General features: G+C 41.7%; 1 protein-coding gene across 1 annotated transcript in view; it reads left to right on the forward strand.

The window, feature by feature from the left end:
- PAK1 (p21 protein (Cdc42/Rac)-activated kinase 1) overlaps positions 1-17,929 on the forward strand; it is a 51,194-nt gene that overhangs the window by 7,075 nt on the left and 26,190 nt on the right. The window contains exons 2-6 of the mRNA XM_014540361.1: positions 230-330; positions 818-965; positions 4,879-4,916; positions 11,981-12,097; positions 14,993-15,167. Coding sequence (XP_014395847.1) covers positions 230-330; positions 818-965; positions 4,879-4,916; positions 11,981-12,097; positions 14,993-15,167 — 579 coding nt within the window. The remainder of the gene's footprint in view (positions 1-229; positions 331-817; positions 966-4,878; positions 4,917-11,980; positions 12,098-14,992; positions 15,168-17,929) is intronic.

Below are 17,929 nucleotides of genomic sequence, written 5' to 3' on the forward strand. Positions count from 1 at the left end.
AGTGTTCTTTCTGTGCCTCCCTTACTTTAGTTTGACAAAAAAGTAAGTCTTCACTCGTGCATTGAGCATCTATTCCAATTTAAGCCCAGCATTGGGCTCTGTAAATACAGATATGAAATAGATAATTCTTGGCCTCTAAAGGAGCCTACAGATCAACAAAGAGCTAAATAAGCCTAAAAATGTAATAATGTTTCTGTTTTTAAAATTTCCTTTTCTCTTTCTTTTGCAGCAAATAAAAAGAAGGAGAAGGAGCGGCCAGAGATTTCTCTTCCTTCAGATTTTGAGCACACGATTCACGTTGGGTTTGATGCTGTCACAGGGGAGTTTACAGTAAGTCCCAAGCCACAGAAAGGCCTTCAGAGTTCTGGCTGTGCACCGTGAGAGGCAATCCTTTCTAGTCTTCCTGATGCTTCTGTCTGCTCGAGACCCTCATTGCTATCTTCTTTTATTCACGAGAGGGACACTTGACGAGTCTCCAAAATTGCACCGAAGAATCCTTTGAATCTTCATTTCTTAAATAGAGCTCTGTGAGGTGGCCTTTTGGCGGCAGGCTCTGTTCCGGGCACTGATGGTGCGGAGACAAATCAGACATGGTTCCTATTCCAAAGGAGGATTAGCCTGGTGAAGGAGCAAAATCTCAAGAAGTGACTAATACAATGAGATAAGTCTTATAAAAGAGGCTTGTGCCGCACTCTGAGGGCACAGGGAGGAATGACTAAATTGCCCTTGGCTGCTAGCAGGTATCAGAGGAACGCTGATTTTCCTTCAGGGCCCCCTGTGACTATCCTCCTGACAGCTTTGCGTGTCTCTCTTACAGGGGATGCCAGAACAGTGGGCCCGCTTGCTTCAGACATCAAATATCACTAAGTCGGAGCAGAAGAAAAACCCGCAGGCTGTGCTGGATGTGTTAGAATTCTATAACTCCAAGAAGACCTCCAACAGCCAGAAGTACATGAGCTTTACAGGTACAAGATTGTGAACAGGGCAGCCTGGGAAAAAGGGTTTTCTTGTGGGTGGAAAAGAGCCCCCTGCCTGTTGGCCTGGGGTGAGAGAGGAAAGTATTGGAAAGAGTGGAGATGGTACTTTCACTAAGACAGGGTTAGCCAAGGCAATGGGTTTTGCATTAAACTTGAATCTTTACTCTGAAACTGCACATTTAAAAGATGTGACATGTAAAGACATACACTTTGTGCTAGATGATCTAACTTCTGACACTCACTAGCCTTTAACTGTCACTTCATTTCTTTGAGCCTCAAAATGGGAGTAATAATTCCTATCTCTGGAGGTTGTAGTGAGGAAAAAATGAGCTCATTGATGCGAAAGTCCTTCATAGGTTATAAATGACACCATGGAAATGTAGCTGTCATTATCATCAGTATCTTTAATATTGTTGTTAATTTAATAACACATTTAATGTATATCTTTTAAGTAGGCAAGCCCAATTTCTTCATCAAGGCACTGATTTTTATTAGTCAAGTGAAAAACAGGTCTGTAATAATAAATGTGCTTTAGATGTACTGTCTATATAAGGGACTATGTTTTTCAGGGTTGTCTTTTATAGCAGAATTGAGATTAGAAGCCAGGTCCTCTAATCCTCTACCAGCACCCTTTAAGTTTACTACTTGCCTCTAGTAACTTCATTTGGAGAACCTCTTTTTATAGTAGAGAAATTTTCTTTTCCTAGACAAGTCATGAGAAGGCCTACATTTCTGGAGACTTACCTTTTGTAAAGCATCTTAGAATGTTAGAGCAAGAAATAGCCCTAGTATGTATATCACTTCCAGTTCCCCATGTTTTGCAGACAAAGCCAAAAAAGGCTTTTCTGATGTGTCTGATTTAGTGGCAGAGCTGGTCTCTTACCTCCGAGTTCAGTGCTCTTTCCAGAGTCCATGCTGTCTTTTTAGAAGGGCAGTATTACTGGGGAAGGTGAGAACCAGGATGAACTAGCCAATTTTGAAGGATGCTTTCCCAGCAAGTATCTGGCTTGTATCAAAGGGCACAGATGGCGAGGATGACAGACTGCAGCTTCGCTCATGCTGCCATGGTGGTGCCCAGGAGAGGGTCATGCATGTTCCCAGCAGTATTTCCTTCTTCACGTCTGGCCCCGCTGGGTCTGTCTTACTTTTCACATTGGAGGACTGGGGCATTCCAAGGAGGAATTGGGGTTGAGGGGTGGTGCGGGGCGAGTTTTCTAGGCAGGAGATTAGAGCTTGTGTTTTAGGGATTTTGTCGTGGAGATATGAGATTAGAGCTGGCTTTGAAAGCCTCAGCTTCAAAGTCTTTGGAAGACTTTCTGCTTTATGTTTACATGTGTGTAGATGTAGACAAGTGCCATATATGTATATGGAAGCGTAGCTCTGTGGGTTTGTATATATTTGGAATTAAAGCCCACTTAAGTATTCATGAATGAATGCTTATACAATCCAGGTAATTGTGTGTATACTCATCTATGTATGCATATGTGAGTAACATTGAGTACTGGTATATGTGTGTGTACACATGCATGTGCATGCAGGATTTTTAACTTTCTAGAAGTTGAAGACCAGGACCAACTCCAGGCAATCTTTTATGTTTGACATGGTTTATTAAAGTCATCTTTCTCCTTTTTCTGTTTCCCCTCTTCTCATACTATTATGCTAACACTATCTCAATCTATATATGCTTGTATATGAGTGATCGCATTTGATTCTCATCATGGCCTTGTAGGATTGGTAGGGCAAGGATTATTATCCCCAGTTTACAGACTCAGAGAAATTAATTAGGCTTAGAGAAACTAAGTGAATTGCTTTGGGTGATTCAACTGATATTTGATGGAAGTGTGTTTTAAATTCGGGTCTTTCAATCCATTGCGGTTTATAACCCAAGCATAATCTTCCAAGCCAATTTTTGTCAACTTTTCTATTTTTTTCAGCATTTTATTTTCTGTGCTGATTAACAAAAAGTAGTATAGGGAATTTAGCTCCACGTTGCCAGTGATTTATGTAATCTTTTTAAAAAATATATTTTTTATTGATTTCAGAGAGGAAGGGAGAGGAAGGGAGAGGAAGGGAGAGGAAGGGAGAGATAGAAACATCAATGATGAGAGAGAATCATTGAATGGCTGCCTCCTGCATGCCCCCCACTGGTAATTGAACCTGCAATCTGGGCCCTTGACCAGAATCGAACCCGAGACCCTTCAGTCCATAGGCCAACATTCTATCCACTAAGCCAAACCGGCCAGGGTGATTTATGTAATCTTGAACCTGTTTCTTTTCTCTGAACCTTAGATTCCTCATTGGTAAAATGAAGGGATTGGAAGTCCTCTCTGCTCTGTCGTTCTGTGCTGTGGAATTTGATTTTGATATGTAGACATGGTACATCTCAGTTAAAAGGAGCAATGCTTACTTGTTTCTTATATGGACCAGATATGTTTATTATCAGAATACCCAGTCCTCAAAAACACTAGCATCAGGTTGGGGTTGTGCAGTGAGGACATAGTATTGTGCTTTGTTTTGCCCTAAGCTGATGTTCTTTTGGACAAGAAGAACCAATGTGTTATGTTTAAAGTACATCCTGAATTGATTTCACCAGAGTACAGCTGGCTATTCAGGGTTTGTTTTAAGAACATTTTGTCATAGCTTTTGGGTCCATTATTTGTCATAGGACAGAAGAAGTACTACCTGGCACTTTCTTATATAATGGAAATTGGGGTCTTGGACATTCTCTGGGCTTTGTTCTTGGTGAGGAATGTATTGGATTTGGTAGAATATTTTTCCTCTTTAATTCCAGAAAAGTCACTTGAACCAGCAAAGTCACTTTCTTCTTGGGTCTTTAGGAATTAAAGAATAAAGCCAAATGCAGTACTTGGTCTTTAAACTTATTTTCTTGCTAAAATCTCCATTGAGTGTATGTTTCATATTTCATTAAATCTAAGGTATCACTGATTTTAAGAGGCATCATTATTTTATATACCACTAAAGAAAAAAGGTTGCCAATTAAAATATGAAATACGCCCTGGCTGGGTGGCTCATTTGGTTGGAACATCATCCTGCACACCAAAAGGTTGTGGGTTTGATCCCCAGTCAAGGTGCGTACAGGAAGCCACTGATCGATGTTTCTCACATAGGTATTTCTCTTTCTCTCTCTCTCTCTCTCTCTCTCTCTCTCATTTCCTCTCTCTCTAAAAATCTAAAAATATATCCTTGGGTGAGGAATTAAAAAAAAAAGTCTTTATAGGACACATCTCTGTTTTAGAAATGTTAATGTGAAAAAACGTACATCTCAGAATCAGTGAAATATGGTAATTACCTTACTGTGGAAGCTTGAATCTATTATTAGAAACAAGATTCTGCCTTTAATTAGACTTGACATGATTAATGCCTCTCATTTCCTGAGCCTTCGTCTTTCTCTCCCTGTGGGGAATAGACATGAATGTGGAGGATCCTTTCTAGAAGCCCAAGCTGCAGGCTGGTCATAATTTGTCATGGGTGCTCAGGACAACCCGGCCATGAATCCTCTTTCTTTTAGATTCAGGCCTGATGACGATAGAGTTGCTGATGTGGATACAGTTCTATCCTAGTATTTAGAGTTTGACCATAATTCAGATCTTGACTCCTATTTCATAACTGTGTGTACCCTGGGCAGATTACTTAACATCTCTGAACCTCAGTTTCCAAATCTATAAAAGGAAACATAATAAGAGCACTCAGAAATCTATTGAGGATAAGGGAGGTAATGTGTATAATGTGCCTAGCATGGTATTGGGCCCATAGTACCAGGAATACTGTTGTCATTCTCTGAGCCTGGCAAGGGCTTGACTGGCTAGGCTTCCTTAGCTCTCAAGAACAGATGCACTGTAATCGTTTACTGACTGAGTCCCTGGTCTTTTTTCCTTTGCAGATAAATTAGCTGAGGATTATAATTCTTCTAACACTTTGGTAAGTCTTCATTTCCTCTATTCTGATATGGGCAGGTGTGGTGGTTAGGGATTGAAGACAGTGTGGCAGATGCATAGTTTGAACCATGTTTCCCTCATCTTGGTCACTCCCACACTCTGGGCCCCAGAGTCCCTGTCTGTACAGGGAACTGCAAAGGAATTGGACTCAATCAGTAGATACCCCTTCCAGCTTAAAAAAATTTTTTTTAATGTTCTAGAAATCCTAACCTTGGAACCAGAAGAACTGGCTTTTAGGCTCAGTTTTTCATTTGCCTTTAAAAGCCAGTTTCTGAGCTTGAGTTTTTTAATCAATAAAAAGAGGATGACATACTTTGCCTTACCTGGACATGTCTTCGAAAACCTGAATTTAGAAGAGAAGTCCCTCTCTTTGGTTTGGGTATACAAAACCAGGATTAGGCCTGATTGTTGAGGGCAGCATATTCTGTCCACTTAAGGCAGTGGTTCTCAACCTTCTGGCCCTGTAAATACAGTTCCTCATGTTGTGACCCAACCATAACATTATTTTCGTTGCTACTTCATAACTGTAATGTTGCTACTGTTATGAATCGTAATGTAAATATCTGATAAGCAGGATGGTCTTAGGCGACCCCTGTGAAAGGGTCGTTCGACCGCCAAAGGGGTCGTGACCCACAGGTTGAGAACCGCTGATTTAAGGTGTCCCCTGAAGTTGTAGTGAATGCCCTGTCTTAGGAAGGGCTGGAGAGTAAAACTCAATAACTTCAAAGATCCCTCTGCCTCTTCCAGCTTACAAGTTCTATTTTCCAGAGCAAGTAAAATATGTTGATATGTTTGAAAGGGTCTCTAAATAGTAAGCTGTTATCATATATATGATAACTGCTGTTCTTTACAACCTGATGCTGTCTGTGTACAGAGGTGGTTATGTCATATTGATCTGCTAAACACTTGCAAAAACCCCTACTCTGTGCCAGGTCTTGTGGAGAAGTGGCAATATGGGCATGAATCCGACATTGTCCCAATGTCCGATAATCTCCTAGCCTTGTGAGGGACATGAAGACGACAGTAAACAGTTACAGTGCTGTGTGCTGGAAGGTTATGGGGGCCAGGGGTTAGGTCTGATTTGCTTATTGCTGTATGCTTGGCATCTGGCAGGTAACCACTTACTGAATGAAACCGGATGTATAAGGAAAGTTTCTTGATGAGAGTCTGAGCTAAATGAGTTAGTTGTCGCAGGGGTCCTCAAACTTTTTAAACAGGGGGCCAGTTCACTGTCCCTCAGACCGTTGGAGGGCCGGACTATAGTTTTAAAAAAAACTATGAACAAATTCCTGTGCACACTGCACATACCTTATTTTGAAGTAAAAAAACAAAACGGGAACAAATACAATATTTGTATTTGCATGTGGCCCGCGGGCCGTAGTTTGAGGACCCCTGCTTTAGAATGTCTTGTATTTTATTTTCTGCTACCTTCTACTTGAATGTCAATTCTCCATCTCTTCTTCTAAAGTCAAACTCAGATTCTGCCTTTTGCGTGAAGCCTTCCCCAACAAGGCAGGAAGTAAGCTTCTAAGGGCATTGCTTCTTCCTCTAGGTAGCAATGTATCACAGTGACTTAAGCAGGAGAGTAGTAAGTTCTAACACAGTGTCGAGTCATCGTTAAAATAGTTTGAACCATGTTTCCAGGAGTGTGGATTGGTTTACCCTGAGTCATTTATACTGTCATCATTTATAAAAAATGTTCACCTGTCCAATGCCTAATAGCACACTCAGTCCTTTCTCATTTACTATTTCTTTTAATCCTCACGGGCGTTGATGAGGTCAGTTATTATTTTTGCTTTATAGTTGATAAAACTGAACTTGAGAAGGGTTGATGGCAATAGGTATCAGATTCCCAGTCTGCGTTGCTTTCCCCTATTCACTCTTTCATCAAATGGAAGATATATAATTAAAAGATGGGGAAGCATTTGCAAATGTTAAGATCTTTGGGAGGTTCTTACCACTGTTGAATAGTGAATTATTGGAGAAAGCTGAGCGGTGCTTTGTGGTTCATATATCTTTATGTTTTTATGGGAGGAGTGGCAGCTCTCATATATTGAGTGGCTGATATGTGCCAGGCACTGTGCTAATAATTAGACCTCACAATTACCTTGTGAAAAAAGTATTTTTATTCCCGTTTCACAGGTAGAAAAACAGTTTCCTGGAGACTCATAATTAGCTATTATGGCAGAACCAGATTAGAACGAGGGTCTTCTGAGTGCTATTCCAGGGTTCTTTTCTCACCGAGGCAGGGAACTGAGAAAGAAGATGGCAGAGAGGTCTTATAAAGGAGACTTCAGTAAGGCCATTGCCGGGTTGTTCATTAGTGAGGAGGAGGAGGGGCCCTGGGGCTCAGGCCATATGGCAGAGAGGAAACACCTGCTTGCTAAAAACCTGTACTGGTTTAGTAGCTACAATTAAAGGCACTCAGGCCGTCAAGGACATTTTCTCTCCCGATTCAGAACATTTGTCCCTGTGGCTCAGTACACGATATCCTTGCTAGTTTTACCTGAGGGATATGGTTTCTATTGTGGTAGCATGTCATTATTTCCCATATTGGTTTCATACAGGTGATTTCATTTGATTTGTGAAATAATTGGACAGGATTGTTATCCCCATAACAGAAGTTAAGAAATTGAGACTCAGAGAAATTAAATGACTTGCTCCCTACCCTTGAATGAGCTAATAGTGGAAACCAATGCAAAATTCAGTTCCCCTGATTATTCATTTATTCCTTCATAAAATAAATATTTACTTAGCACCTCCTTTGTGCCAAGGTGTTCGTGATACAAAAATGAATATGCACTATCTCAGTCCTTGAGGGAAAAATTAACAGCAGACTAGAGGGAGAAAGGCTGCAAGAGAGGTATAAATAATGTACATTGGGGGTCATATTTAATGGATTGATTTATTCTGCCTAGTAGTACAGAGAAGTGTGAACAGAGTTCTTGGGACTGAATGATTTGTTCATTTAATAGACATGATTATTAAGGGCTTCTGGCTCTAAAATTTTATTTGTGGCATTGGTCTGAGATCTCAGATGGTATGCCTTGTAATTGCTGAATTCTCATTTATGAAATGAACACCTACTGTGTGATAGATTGGGGAGTCAAAGACTGGTAAGGTTTTTGCTCTTGATCTCACAAATTCGTGAGGAAACAGGACACATAAACAAGGATTTATAATATAGTGTCAGGTAAACACAGGTAATGATACCAGGCAGAGAAAAGAGCAATGCTTTTAAAAAAACTTTTTATTTACTTATTGTGAGAGAGACATCGATTTGTTGTTCTACTTATTTGTGCATTCATTGGTTGCTTCTTATATGTGCCCTGACCATGGATCTAACTGGCAACAGTGGCATATCGAGACAGCACTCTTACCGACTGAGCTACCTGGAAGGACAGTGCTTTCTTATCGGAGGTGGCATGAGCAAAAGCCAAGTTGAGGATCCATCATTTAGACCAAAGAACTTGGACTTAGGGCTGGAGCTAAAGAATATTTTAAATAGGAGATTGGTATAGTTTGATGTGTATTTTAGTCTAAACTAACAACATCTTAGAGGATAAAAAAGAATTCTTAGAAATTAAAAAATATTATTAAATAAATTCACAGGGATTAAAAGCCAAATACATCTAAGAGCGAATTAATGATATAAACTATAAAAAAGATGGAAAATCGAGAATAAAGGACACAGGGGGTTTAGGCAAGGAGATTCAAGAAGATTCAGAGAACGGAGGCATTAGAATTTCAAAGGAAGAAATTGGAACCCTCATAATTGCTGGTGGGAGTGTACAATGGGGCAGCCTCTGTGGAAAAGTCTGGCAGTTCCTCAAAAGGATAAGCATAGAGTTACCATCTGACCTCGAAGTTCCACTCCTCAGTATATATCCAATAGAAATAAAAACATACATTCACACAAAAATGGGTGCGTGGATGTTCATATGAGCATTATTCATAATAGCCCCAAAGGGAAACAACCCAAATGCCCATCAATTGATGAATGGATTTTTTAAAAAGTATTATATTAATACAATGGACTATTATTTAGACAAAAAGGAATGTAGTACTGATAATGCCACAATTTGGATGAACCTTGTAAACTTTATGCTAACTAAAAGAAGCTAAATACAAAAGACTATATGTTGTATGAGGCCTTTTATTTATTTAACTAGAGGCCTAGTACATGGATTTGTGCACATTGAAAGGAAATTAATAAGAAGAAATATTTTAGAGACTGGGGAGAGCCCACAGGAGGTTGGCTCCAGGGCATGTCCAGCCCATCTCACCCAGTCCCGATCAGCTGGACCCCAGCAGCAAGCTAACCTACTGATCGGAGCGTCTGCCCCCTGGTGGTCAGTGCACATCATAGTGACTGGTCAAACGGTCGGACACATAGCATATTAGGCTTTTATATATATAGATTATAGGGAAAGATTAACCACATAGAACCAAAACATCTAGAGTGGAGTTTAAACTCTCATAGATTATTTTGTTACTACTACTTGAAATGGTTAATTTTGACTGTTTCCTCTTCTAAAATGTAAGGCACAGACCAGGGACTTTATTGTGTTCTTCACTGGCTTTTTAAAAAACAGAGGTTTGTGGTCATTGGCCAGAATGATAATTTAATTGATTCCTTATATCTTCCTAGCTCCTTACTGTTTACAAAGAGTTCTTATACCCACCTTACTTCATTTTATTCTCCTAGGGCCCCTCTAAGAATTTTACTTTCTAAGAATTCTTTTTTATCCTCCAAGATGTTGTTAGTTTAGACTAAAATGCACATCCAACTAGGTAGGCAGAGAGCTGCTGTCATTATCCCCATTTTAGAGATGAGAAACGTGTGGCTTAGAGTAGGACAGCCTTGCCCAGGGACACAGGGATAAGAAATAAAAATTTGGGACAAAAACCTATAGCTCTGATTCTGATAGTTGTTAATACTACCACCCAAAGCTTTCACCTGGGAAAACAGAATGTGTTGCTAAGGAAGATGATGAAATCTCCTTCTCTACAGAGTTTTAGAGCAAACAAACCTAGTGTTTATAGTGTACATCAGGGTGCCCCAAGGCAACAACCTGATGTGAAGAGGCAGCCAACTTAATTCCCATTTTGGATTTCTGGTTAAAGTTTGTTGAGAGGAATAGTGGGGAGAAAAGAAACTAGAATAGCCCTAACCGGTTTGGCTCAGTGGATAGAGCATCAGCCTGCGGACTAAAGGGTCCCAGGTTTGATTCTGGTCAAGGGCATGTACCTGGGTTTCGGGCTCATCCCCAGTAGGGGGTGTGCAGGAGGCAGCTGATTCATGTCTCATCTATGTTTCTACCTCTCTGTCCCTCTCCCTTCCTCTCTGTACAATATCAATAAAATATATTTTTAAAAAAGAAATTAGAATAGAAAAATATCAAAATATATGTTTTGAGCCCTGGTGGTGTTGCTTAGTGGTTAGAGAGTCAGCCTGTGGACTGAAGGGTCTCAGGTTTGATTCCCGCTCAAAGGTGCATATCTGGGTTGCAGGTCTGATCCAATTACCGGCCCTGTGTTGAGGCTCAAGCGGGAGGCAGCCAATTGATGTTTCTCTCTTTTTCTCTCTTTCTCCCCCTTCCTCCCTTTCTTCTAATCTCTCTAAGAAATATATATACACACACATACACTTTGACAGGGAAAGAACTTCTATTGGATTGTAGGACTGAAAGTGACTTATTATAATTATACTACTACTTTTCACCACATTCCTCAAGTGATAAAACTTGAGACTGAAAGGATAAATTCATTGCTTATGGTGATCAAAGCTGGTTGCTTACATGTGCCCAGCACTGAAAGCTTTTAAGTCATGCCCAGTACCAGAGGTCCTGTTGAAAATATGAGATAACTAGTTTTTCTTACCTTAGTATGTCACGTGTGGTAAAGGCCAGCCTGCCACACAGTAACAGTACCTCTAGTCTACTATTCCTCTAGGTAAGTTTTTCCACCTGTCCCCTGTCATTCTGACCCCCTACTGTCCTCTCTCTAGAGGCCCCAAATGGCAAGCAAAAGGGAAACTCACCCTCTGTCTCCTGTATTCGATGATGAGCTGCTTCAGGACATAGATCACCCTTTTCATCTTTGTATCTTTATGTCAACAGTATCCATCACAGTATCTTAGCACAGAGTCGGTGCCCTGAAAATATCGGACACTGTTGAATTATGTCTATATGTATTAAAATATCTCTATTGCCTCTTTGGTCCTATGCTGTGATCATCTAATCTCCATCAAACACCTCAGGTTTTGGAGCTATTTTGTCTCATATCTGTGGTATAAACAGCAATGGTATGATATTTTTGCCTGGACCTGCCCCCAAACATGCTGTTCTTGGCCCAGCTTTGTTACAGTTTGCATGTGAAAATCATGTTGCTGAGATTATAGCAGATCCAAGCAGTCATGCTGGTAAGGTTCATTCCAGGACCAGTGAGATGGATAGTAGCCAGTCTTGGGGAGAAAACTCTGTTCTCTTGAGACAAGGGGCTCCTGAGGTTCTGTATCTGCAGGCTGAGGCGAGGGCACCTGTGGACATAATGGGTGTGCGATAGGTTTTGGTAAAGAAAGGAAAAGGAGCGGCAAGCGCCTGCCTGGATTTCCATTAACCATATCAGAAAGGAGTAAGGAATATGATGATAAACTTTGTAGAATTCCCAACTTCTCATCCCTTCTCTACATTTCGTATTTTATTACCCGTTCAGTGTGGAGAGTAAAATGTATAGACTAAGAAGGAGCTACATGCTTGTCTTCGGGGTCTGGATTGGGGAAGGCAGGTAGGAGAAGTGTAACCTGGCTTCCCAATCCCCAGTTGGCTTTGGATGGGAGGAAGGGACGGAGTGGATAGTGGTAACTGGAAGAGAGGGAAGCCGACTGAGTTCCTGACTGGCTGCACAACGGTGAAGAGCTGGGAGGCTGCTGTGGGTTTCAGAAGGGGTGTCAGGACGAGGTTTCTTTGGTGAGGGGTGGGGAGATTTCGACCCTGGTATCTTAAAGCTGGACCTGATGAGTCTGGCTTTTTCTCCGCTGTCCAGAATGTGAAGACTGTGTCTGAGACCCCCGCCGTGCCACCAGTCTCAGAAGATGAAGACGATGATGATGATGCTACCCCACCTCCAGTGATTGCTCCACGCCCAGAGCACACAAAATCTGTGAGTCTTTGTTATTAAAGTTTGGAGGGGGTGGGGGGCTGATGCTCGGGGCTTAGAGGTTTTATACTCGGGTAGTGGTCCTTAGATTTAGGAGTTGGTGAGATCACTGAACCAATTTGATTGAAAGGTACTTTCTTTATGATTAAAGACAATAAGTTGTATATATATTTATCATGGGTTTGCAGATAGCCCCAAAGTGTCCTAAATAACTGGTGTATATACCAACCCAGCCCTCGTTAACTTAGTCTGTTCTCCACAGACAGGAAGATATGCAGAATTAATGTTGCTTAGTGCAGGACTAACATAAATTATTCCCGTCTCCTGGGAAGCAACAAATTAGCCGGCTGCAGATCTTTTCTTCTCTGTTAAATGTGCAGCATTCAGCCTCTTAGAACATCATTGATGATACTGAAAGACCCAAGAGAGTTGATAAATACGTTAGTGCTATTAATATGCTGGATATCCGGATGCCTGATATTGGCAGTGATTTTTATTTAACTTCCTAGGAGGTTCTTCCATCTGAGAATAGCCACAGTCCTTCTGCCCTCTCTTTGACAACAGGGGTTCATGCCTTTTACTTAATTTAGCTTCAGTGAGCACTGACCTGTTATCAGACGATACTCTGCTAGTATATATATATCTATATCTATATATCTATATCTATATATCTATATATAGATATATAGATATAGATATTAATCATCTTGGACTTTTTTTTATGACAAGAGCTTTGTAATGAAAGAACAATCTAGGGCTTAAACTCTGTGATAATACAAAAAAGGCTGCCTTTGGGTTAAGCATTCAGGGAGGTGTTTAAGCAGAAGTTGGTTGGCTGACTGTGGGAGATGCTGTGGAGGAAATTCAAGGGGATCAGATGGCCTTTTAGGATAAGGATTTATAATCTGTGGAGTCACCCTTTCTGTAGGTCCTCATAGCAATCGTTTCTATAAAGGCACTGGTAAGTCCCAATTTATAGAAAAAGAAGCTGAGATTTGGAAAGGTAAATTGATCTACCTAAAGTCTCTTAGTAACCAAAAGAGCCAGGATTGAAAGCAGGTAATTTATGCTAAATCCAGGCTGCTTTCCACCATAACACAGTGGCCTTTTTGTGTATGCAGGTCTGTGCTGGGAGCCAGAGAAAGAGACTATTAGAGAAGGAAAAGGCAGGGTTTGTACCCTCAATGAGCCATATCAGGAGAACCAAACAAGAAGGACAAGGCATGCCCAGCCAGTGTGGCCCAGTGGTTGAGAATCGACCCATGAACCAGTCAGGGCATATGCCCTGGTTGCAGGCTCGATCCCCAGTGTGGGGCATGCAGGAGGCAGCCAATCAATGCATCTCATCATTGATGTGTGTGCCCCCCCCCCCCACTATTTGGAAAATAAAAAATGACAGGGCGTGGAAGTGCAGGCCTGAGGTGCCAGGGATATCCTTTGTCTATAGGTAGAGATAGAAAATGAAGAAATCATTATGCTAGAAGTCAGGAAAGAAGCTCTAGTCTCTGATCTCAATGTCTTCACTTAAGTTCTTTCCCATTTGCACCTATTCAAGTCCTGTCTGTCCTTCAAGATCCAGCTGAAGAACCCCGCTTATTGATTCACTGGTTCATGAAACATGCATCTAAATGCATGCTTTTTGTGAGGAACTGCTTCGATACAGGAACTCAGGGATGGATGACACATTCACTGTCTTCAGAGAGCTTGTAGACTAGCCAAAAGATAGTTGTGATATTTTTATGAAAAAAATCTGATAAATGCCTAAAATGATCTTCTGGGAAAGGGAGTATAAGTTATCTAAACCTCAGTAGTATATAGTTTGCTCACTTTTAAATGACATTTATCCCTTTCTGCCTTGTAGTTATAACTTTTTCACAAGATTCAATTCACAGGAGGATGGGGCAGCATTTTGTACAGCCAGGCAAAGATTCTCAGTAAATGTTTGTTAAGTAAATGAATAGGAAATATAATAGAATTAGCAAAATTTTAAAAGCTCAGTATCTGTTGGGTATGATTTTAATAATTTTACACTTGCATTTAAAACTAACTTGGCTTATTCACAATAGCCAAAAGGTAGAAATAACTTAGGTGTCCATTGGTGGATGAATGAGGCACCCAGAGTTGGGAAATTCTGGAAAGTGGAGTGGTGGCTGCCACTCTCATGGGTACAGAATCTTATTTCTGCAAGATGAAAAGAGTTCATGGTGGGTGGTGGGGATGGTTATAGAACTATGTTAATTCATTTATTCCTACAACAACCCTATAAAATAGGTATCATTAGTATCACCATTTTATAAATGAGGAAACGGAAGCACAGAGAAGCTAAGTAACCTGCCCAAGGTCATAAAAATGGTAAAAATAAGAGTTGGGATTTAAGCCCAGGCAGTCAGATTCTTGAGTCTGTGGTCTAAATGACTACATCCTACTGCTTCTTCAACAAGAACAATTGTAGTTCCTCCTCTGCAAGGGTTCAGGATTTAAAGAGGGAGCAGCTCAAAAGAGATAATGTTGTATTAGTGCAAAGTGCTGTGCAAATACAAGATATTCATTTCAGCTTGGGGAAGAATAGAATTTTGAGATGAAGGGGATTCCCATCCAATGATAGAATTTCCTTTAAATCATTTCTGTTGAGAGTTGTCTAACCTGTATTGAATATCGTCATTGTTCAGACTCTCACTAACCCTTGCCGTGTATACTGAGAGCAAGGAAGGCCATTCCAACCACAGAGGATAGGCCTGGCACAGAGGAGGAGGGTCATAGATTTTGACCTGGGAGAATGAATGAGTTTGTTGGGATTTGTTTTTCTGTGGATGTTCTAAGGCACATTTAAGAGAGGCTCTTGAGCTTCCCTATGCTAACAGAGGCTGGCCTTGTCAAATTCTTATACCAACAATGCAGGTCTACACACGGTCTGTGATTGAACCACTTCCTGTTACTCCAACTCGGGATGTGGCTACATCTCCCATTTCACCTACGGAGAGTAATACCACTCCTCCAGATGCTCTGACCCGGAATACTGAGAAGCAGAAGAAGAAGCCTAAAATGTCTGATGAAGAGATCTTGGAGAAATTACGTAAGCACTTTGTAGCTTTCTGAACCTTCCTCTGCTATATGATTGGTTGAGCACAAAGACAGAATTTTGTTGCTATCAAGATCTCCGTCCTAGGCTTGCTATATGTGGCTGGCTAGCTATGCTGGATATCTTAGCCACAAACTGTGCTTCTCTTCACCCTACCCTTGTTCCCACCTCCTCTGAGTCACTAGCCCTGATTAGATACCATATTAAGATGAGAATGTGATGAGAGGGAATGTGGATAGCTCAAGTTAATATCTAGGTATTTCTCATCGTTAGGCATGGGTTATGTAGATGATAAATAGCTTTTATCTAGTGAATAGTATATAATGTTGTATTGACAAAGGCTGAGGCCTTGTCTGTACATAGTGGGAAAGAGTGCTGTGATTGATTTTTTAAAATTAATTATTTGTATGTTTGTCATTGACCTAGGACAGTGGTCGGCAAACTCATTAGTCAACAGAGCCAAATATCAACAGTACAACGATTGAAATTTCTTTTGAGAGCCAAATTTTTTAAACTTAAACTATATAGGTAGGTACATTGTTATTAACTTAATTAGGGTACTCCTAAGGCTTAGGAAGAGCCACACTAAAGGGGCCAAAGAGCCGCATGTGGCTCACGAGCCGCAGTTTGCCGACCACGGGTCTAGACAAACACCCAGAAGCAGAGGTCTGTCCAACCAGCTTCTCCAGGAGCCTTGTCCAGGGTGGGCTGTGCGGGCACATGAACCGCCACTGGAATAGAGGTGGGGACCTGCAGGCTCACCCTGGGTGTGAGATGTGGTTTCTGGTTGTACCTCCTCTCACTTCAGCTCAGTCTGTCCTTCCAGGGAGGCAGGATGGGCTCGGCAGGTCAAGGCCCAGACACTCTTTCTAACCTCATGCCTCTCAAACCGTAATACACACAAAACGTCAGCTGAGATCTTGCTAACACACAGGTTCTGATTCGGCGGGTCTGAGATAAAGTCAAGCCTCTGCATTGCTCACAAGTTCCTAGTGATGCTGATGACTCTGGCCCCTGGCCCACACCTCGAGTAGTGAGGAGGCTCTCACCTGGTCCAGGGGGGGTTGAAGAGGAGACACCCCAGCAGGGGCTGACGGATACATAAGGACAGAAATATCAAGTAATGACAACGTGAGAGCCTGGGGTCAGGCAGGCAGTCCTGTCACCTATCTGAGCCTCAGTTTCCTCAGCTATAAAAGGAAAAGAACTACTTCAGTGGACTTTCTGCAGAGTCCAATGTCCTAAAAAATTATAAAGTCTGGGCTGCTACTTTTGCCCAATCAGAATATCAGAGATCAATACTTTTGCTTACAGAATATGTTTGACCAAGATGCAGTAATGGTTTTAGACACCACTGGACAGCAAGTTCACAGTTCTTTGTAAGTCCAGCAATTGCATTTCAAAGTTGCCAATGTCAATATTAAAGGGAGAAAAATTTAATTCTGTTACAGTAGCATTGTTAAAAAAAGGCTAACGTCACTTTGCTGTTTCTAACGCCACTTCTTCAAAATAGACTCGCCCAGGCCGAAAACCGACTTCTGCACATGGGCCACGAAGTTTCAATCACACTGTACGTGCGCGCCCACACGTGGTATTTTGTGGAAGAGCCACACTCAAGGGGCCAAAGAGCCGCATGTGGCTCCCGAGCCACAGTTTGCCGACCACTGACCTAGGAGAAGACAGATCTGCCATCTTGGTTGTAGGAACAACCTTCTCCTCTCCCTTCTCCTCCTTTTCTCCTTTCTCCTCCTCTCCCTTCTCCTCCTCTCCCTTCTCCTCCTCTCCGTCCTATGACCAGAATCGAACCTGGTACCCTTCAGTCCGCAGGCCGACGCTCTATCCACTGAGCCAAACCTGTCAGGGCTCTTCTCCTCTCTTCTTTTTCCCTAGAGGAAGGATAGGAGAAAGGCAGAGGGTTTTGAATCCGTACCAAAAGGAGGGAAAAAGAACTCTACATGGACACAGAGCAGTCCAAGTAAGACCCCAGAGGTTTGAAATGGTGTACAAGTTGGGGAATTATGATGTGTTCCAACCATAAAGTGAAAGATAGGATGGACGGAATTGAGGTTGGAGAAAGGGGTTCCAGGCTGTCCTCACATGGAAGTCATTACAAAGCCTCTCTTTCCCACACTCCCTCCTCACTCTCTTTCTCCTTTTCACCAGGTTCATCTATTTGCTTTAAAATATCCCCTCAATTGAAAATTGAAAACAATTCAGGAAGGAAGACTTGCAACATAAATGGCGTCTGTGAATGCTCTGGAAATTAATCCGTTATATACATCATTCTTTTTGAGGTTGTTTTATCTTCCTTCTAAAGAGCCCTGACTGGTTTGGCTCAGTGGATAGAGTGTTGGCCTGTGGACTGAAGGGTCCCAGGTTCGATTCTGGTATGGGGGAGGAGAGGGGAAGGAGAGGAGGAGGAGAGAAGCATATTGATTGGTCCCCTCCTACATGCGCCCCTACTGGGGACATGGATTGAACCTGCAATCCAGATACATGCCCTTAACTGGGAATCAAACCTGAGACCCTTTGGTCTGTGGCCCAACACTCCAACCACTGAGGCATACCAGCCAGGGTGGTCCTGTGGGTTTTTACCTTAGGTCTTTTTTAAAAAATATATTTTATTGATTTTTTTTACAGAGAGGAAGGGAGAGGGATAGAAAGTTAGAAACATCAATGAGAGAGAAACATCAATCAGCTGCCTTCTGCACACTCCCTACTGGGTATGTGCCTGCAACCAAGATACATGCCCTTGA

This window comes from Myotis brandtii, unplaced genomic scaffold (assembly GCF_000412655.1).
Source record: "Myotis brandtii unplaced genomic scaffold, ASM41265v1 scaffold244, whole genome shotgun sequence".
Classification (NCBI taxonomy): domain Eukaryota; kingdom Metazoa; phylum Chordata; class Mammalia; order Chiroptera; family Vespertilionidae; genus Myotis; species Myotis brandtii.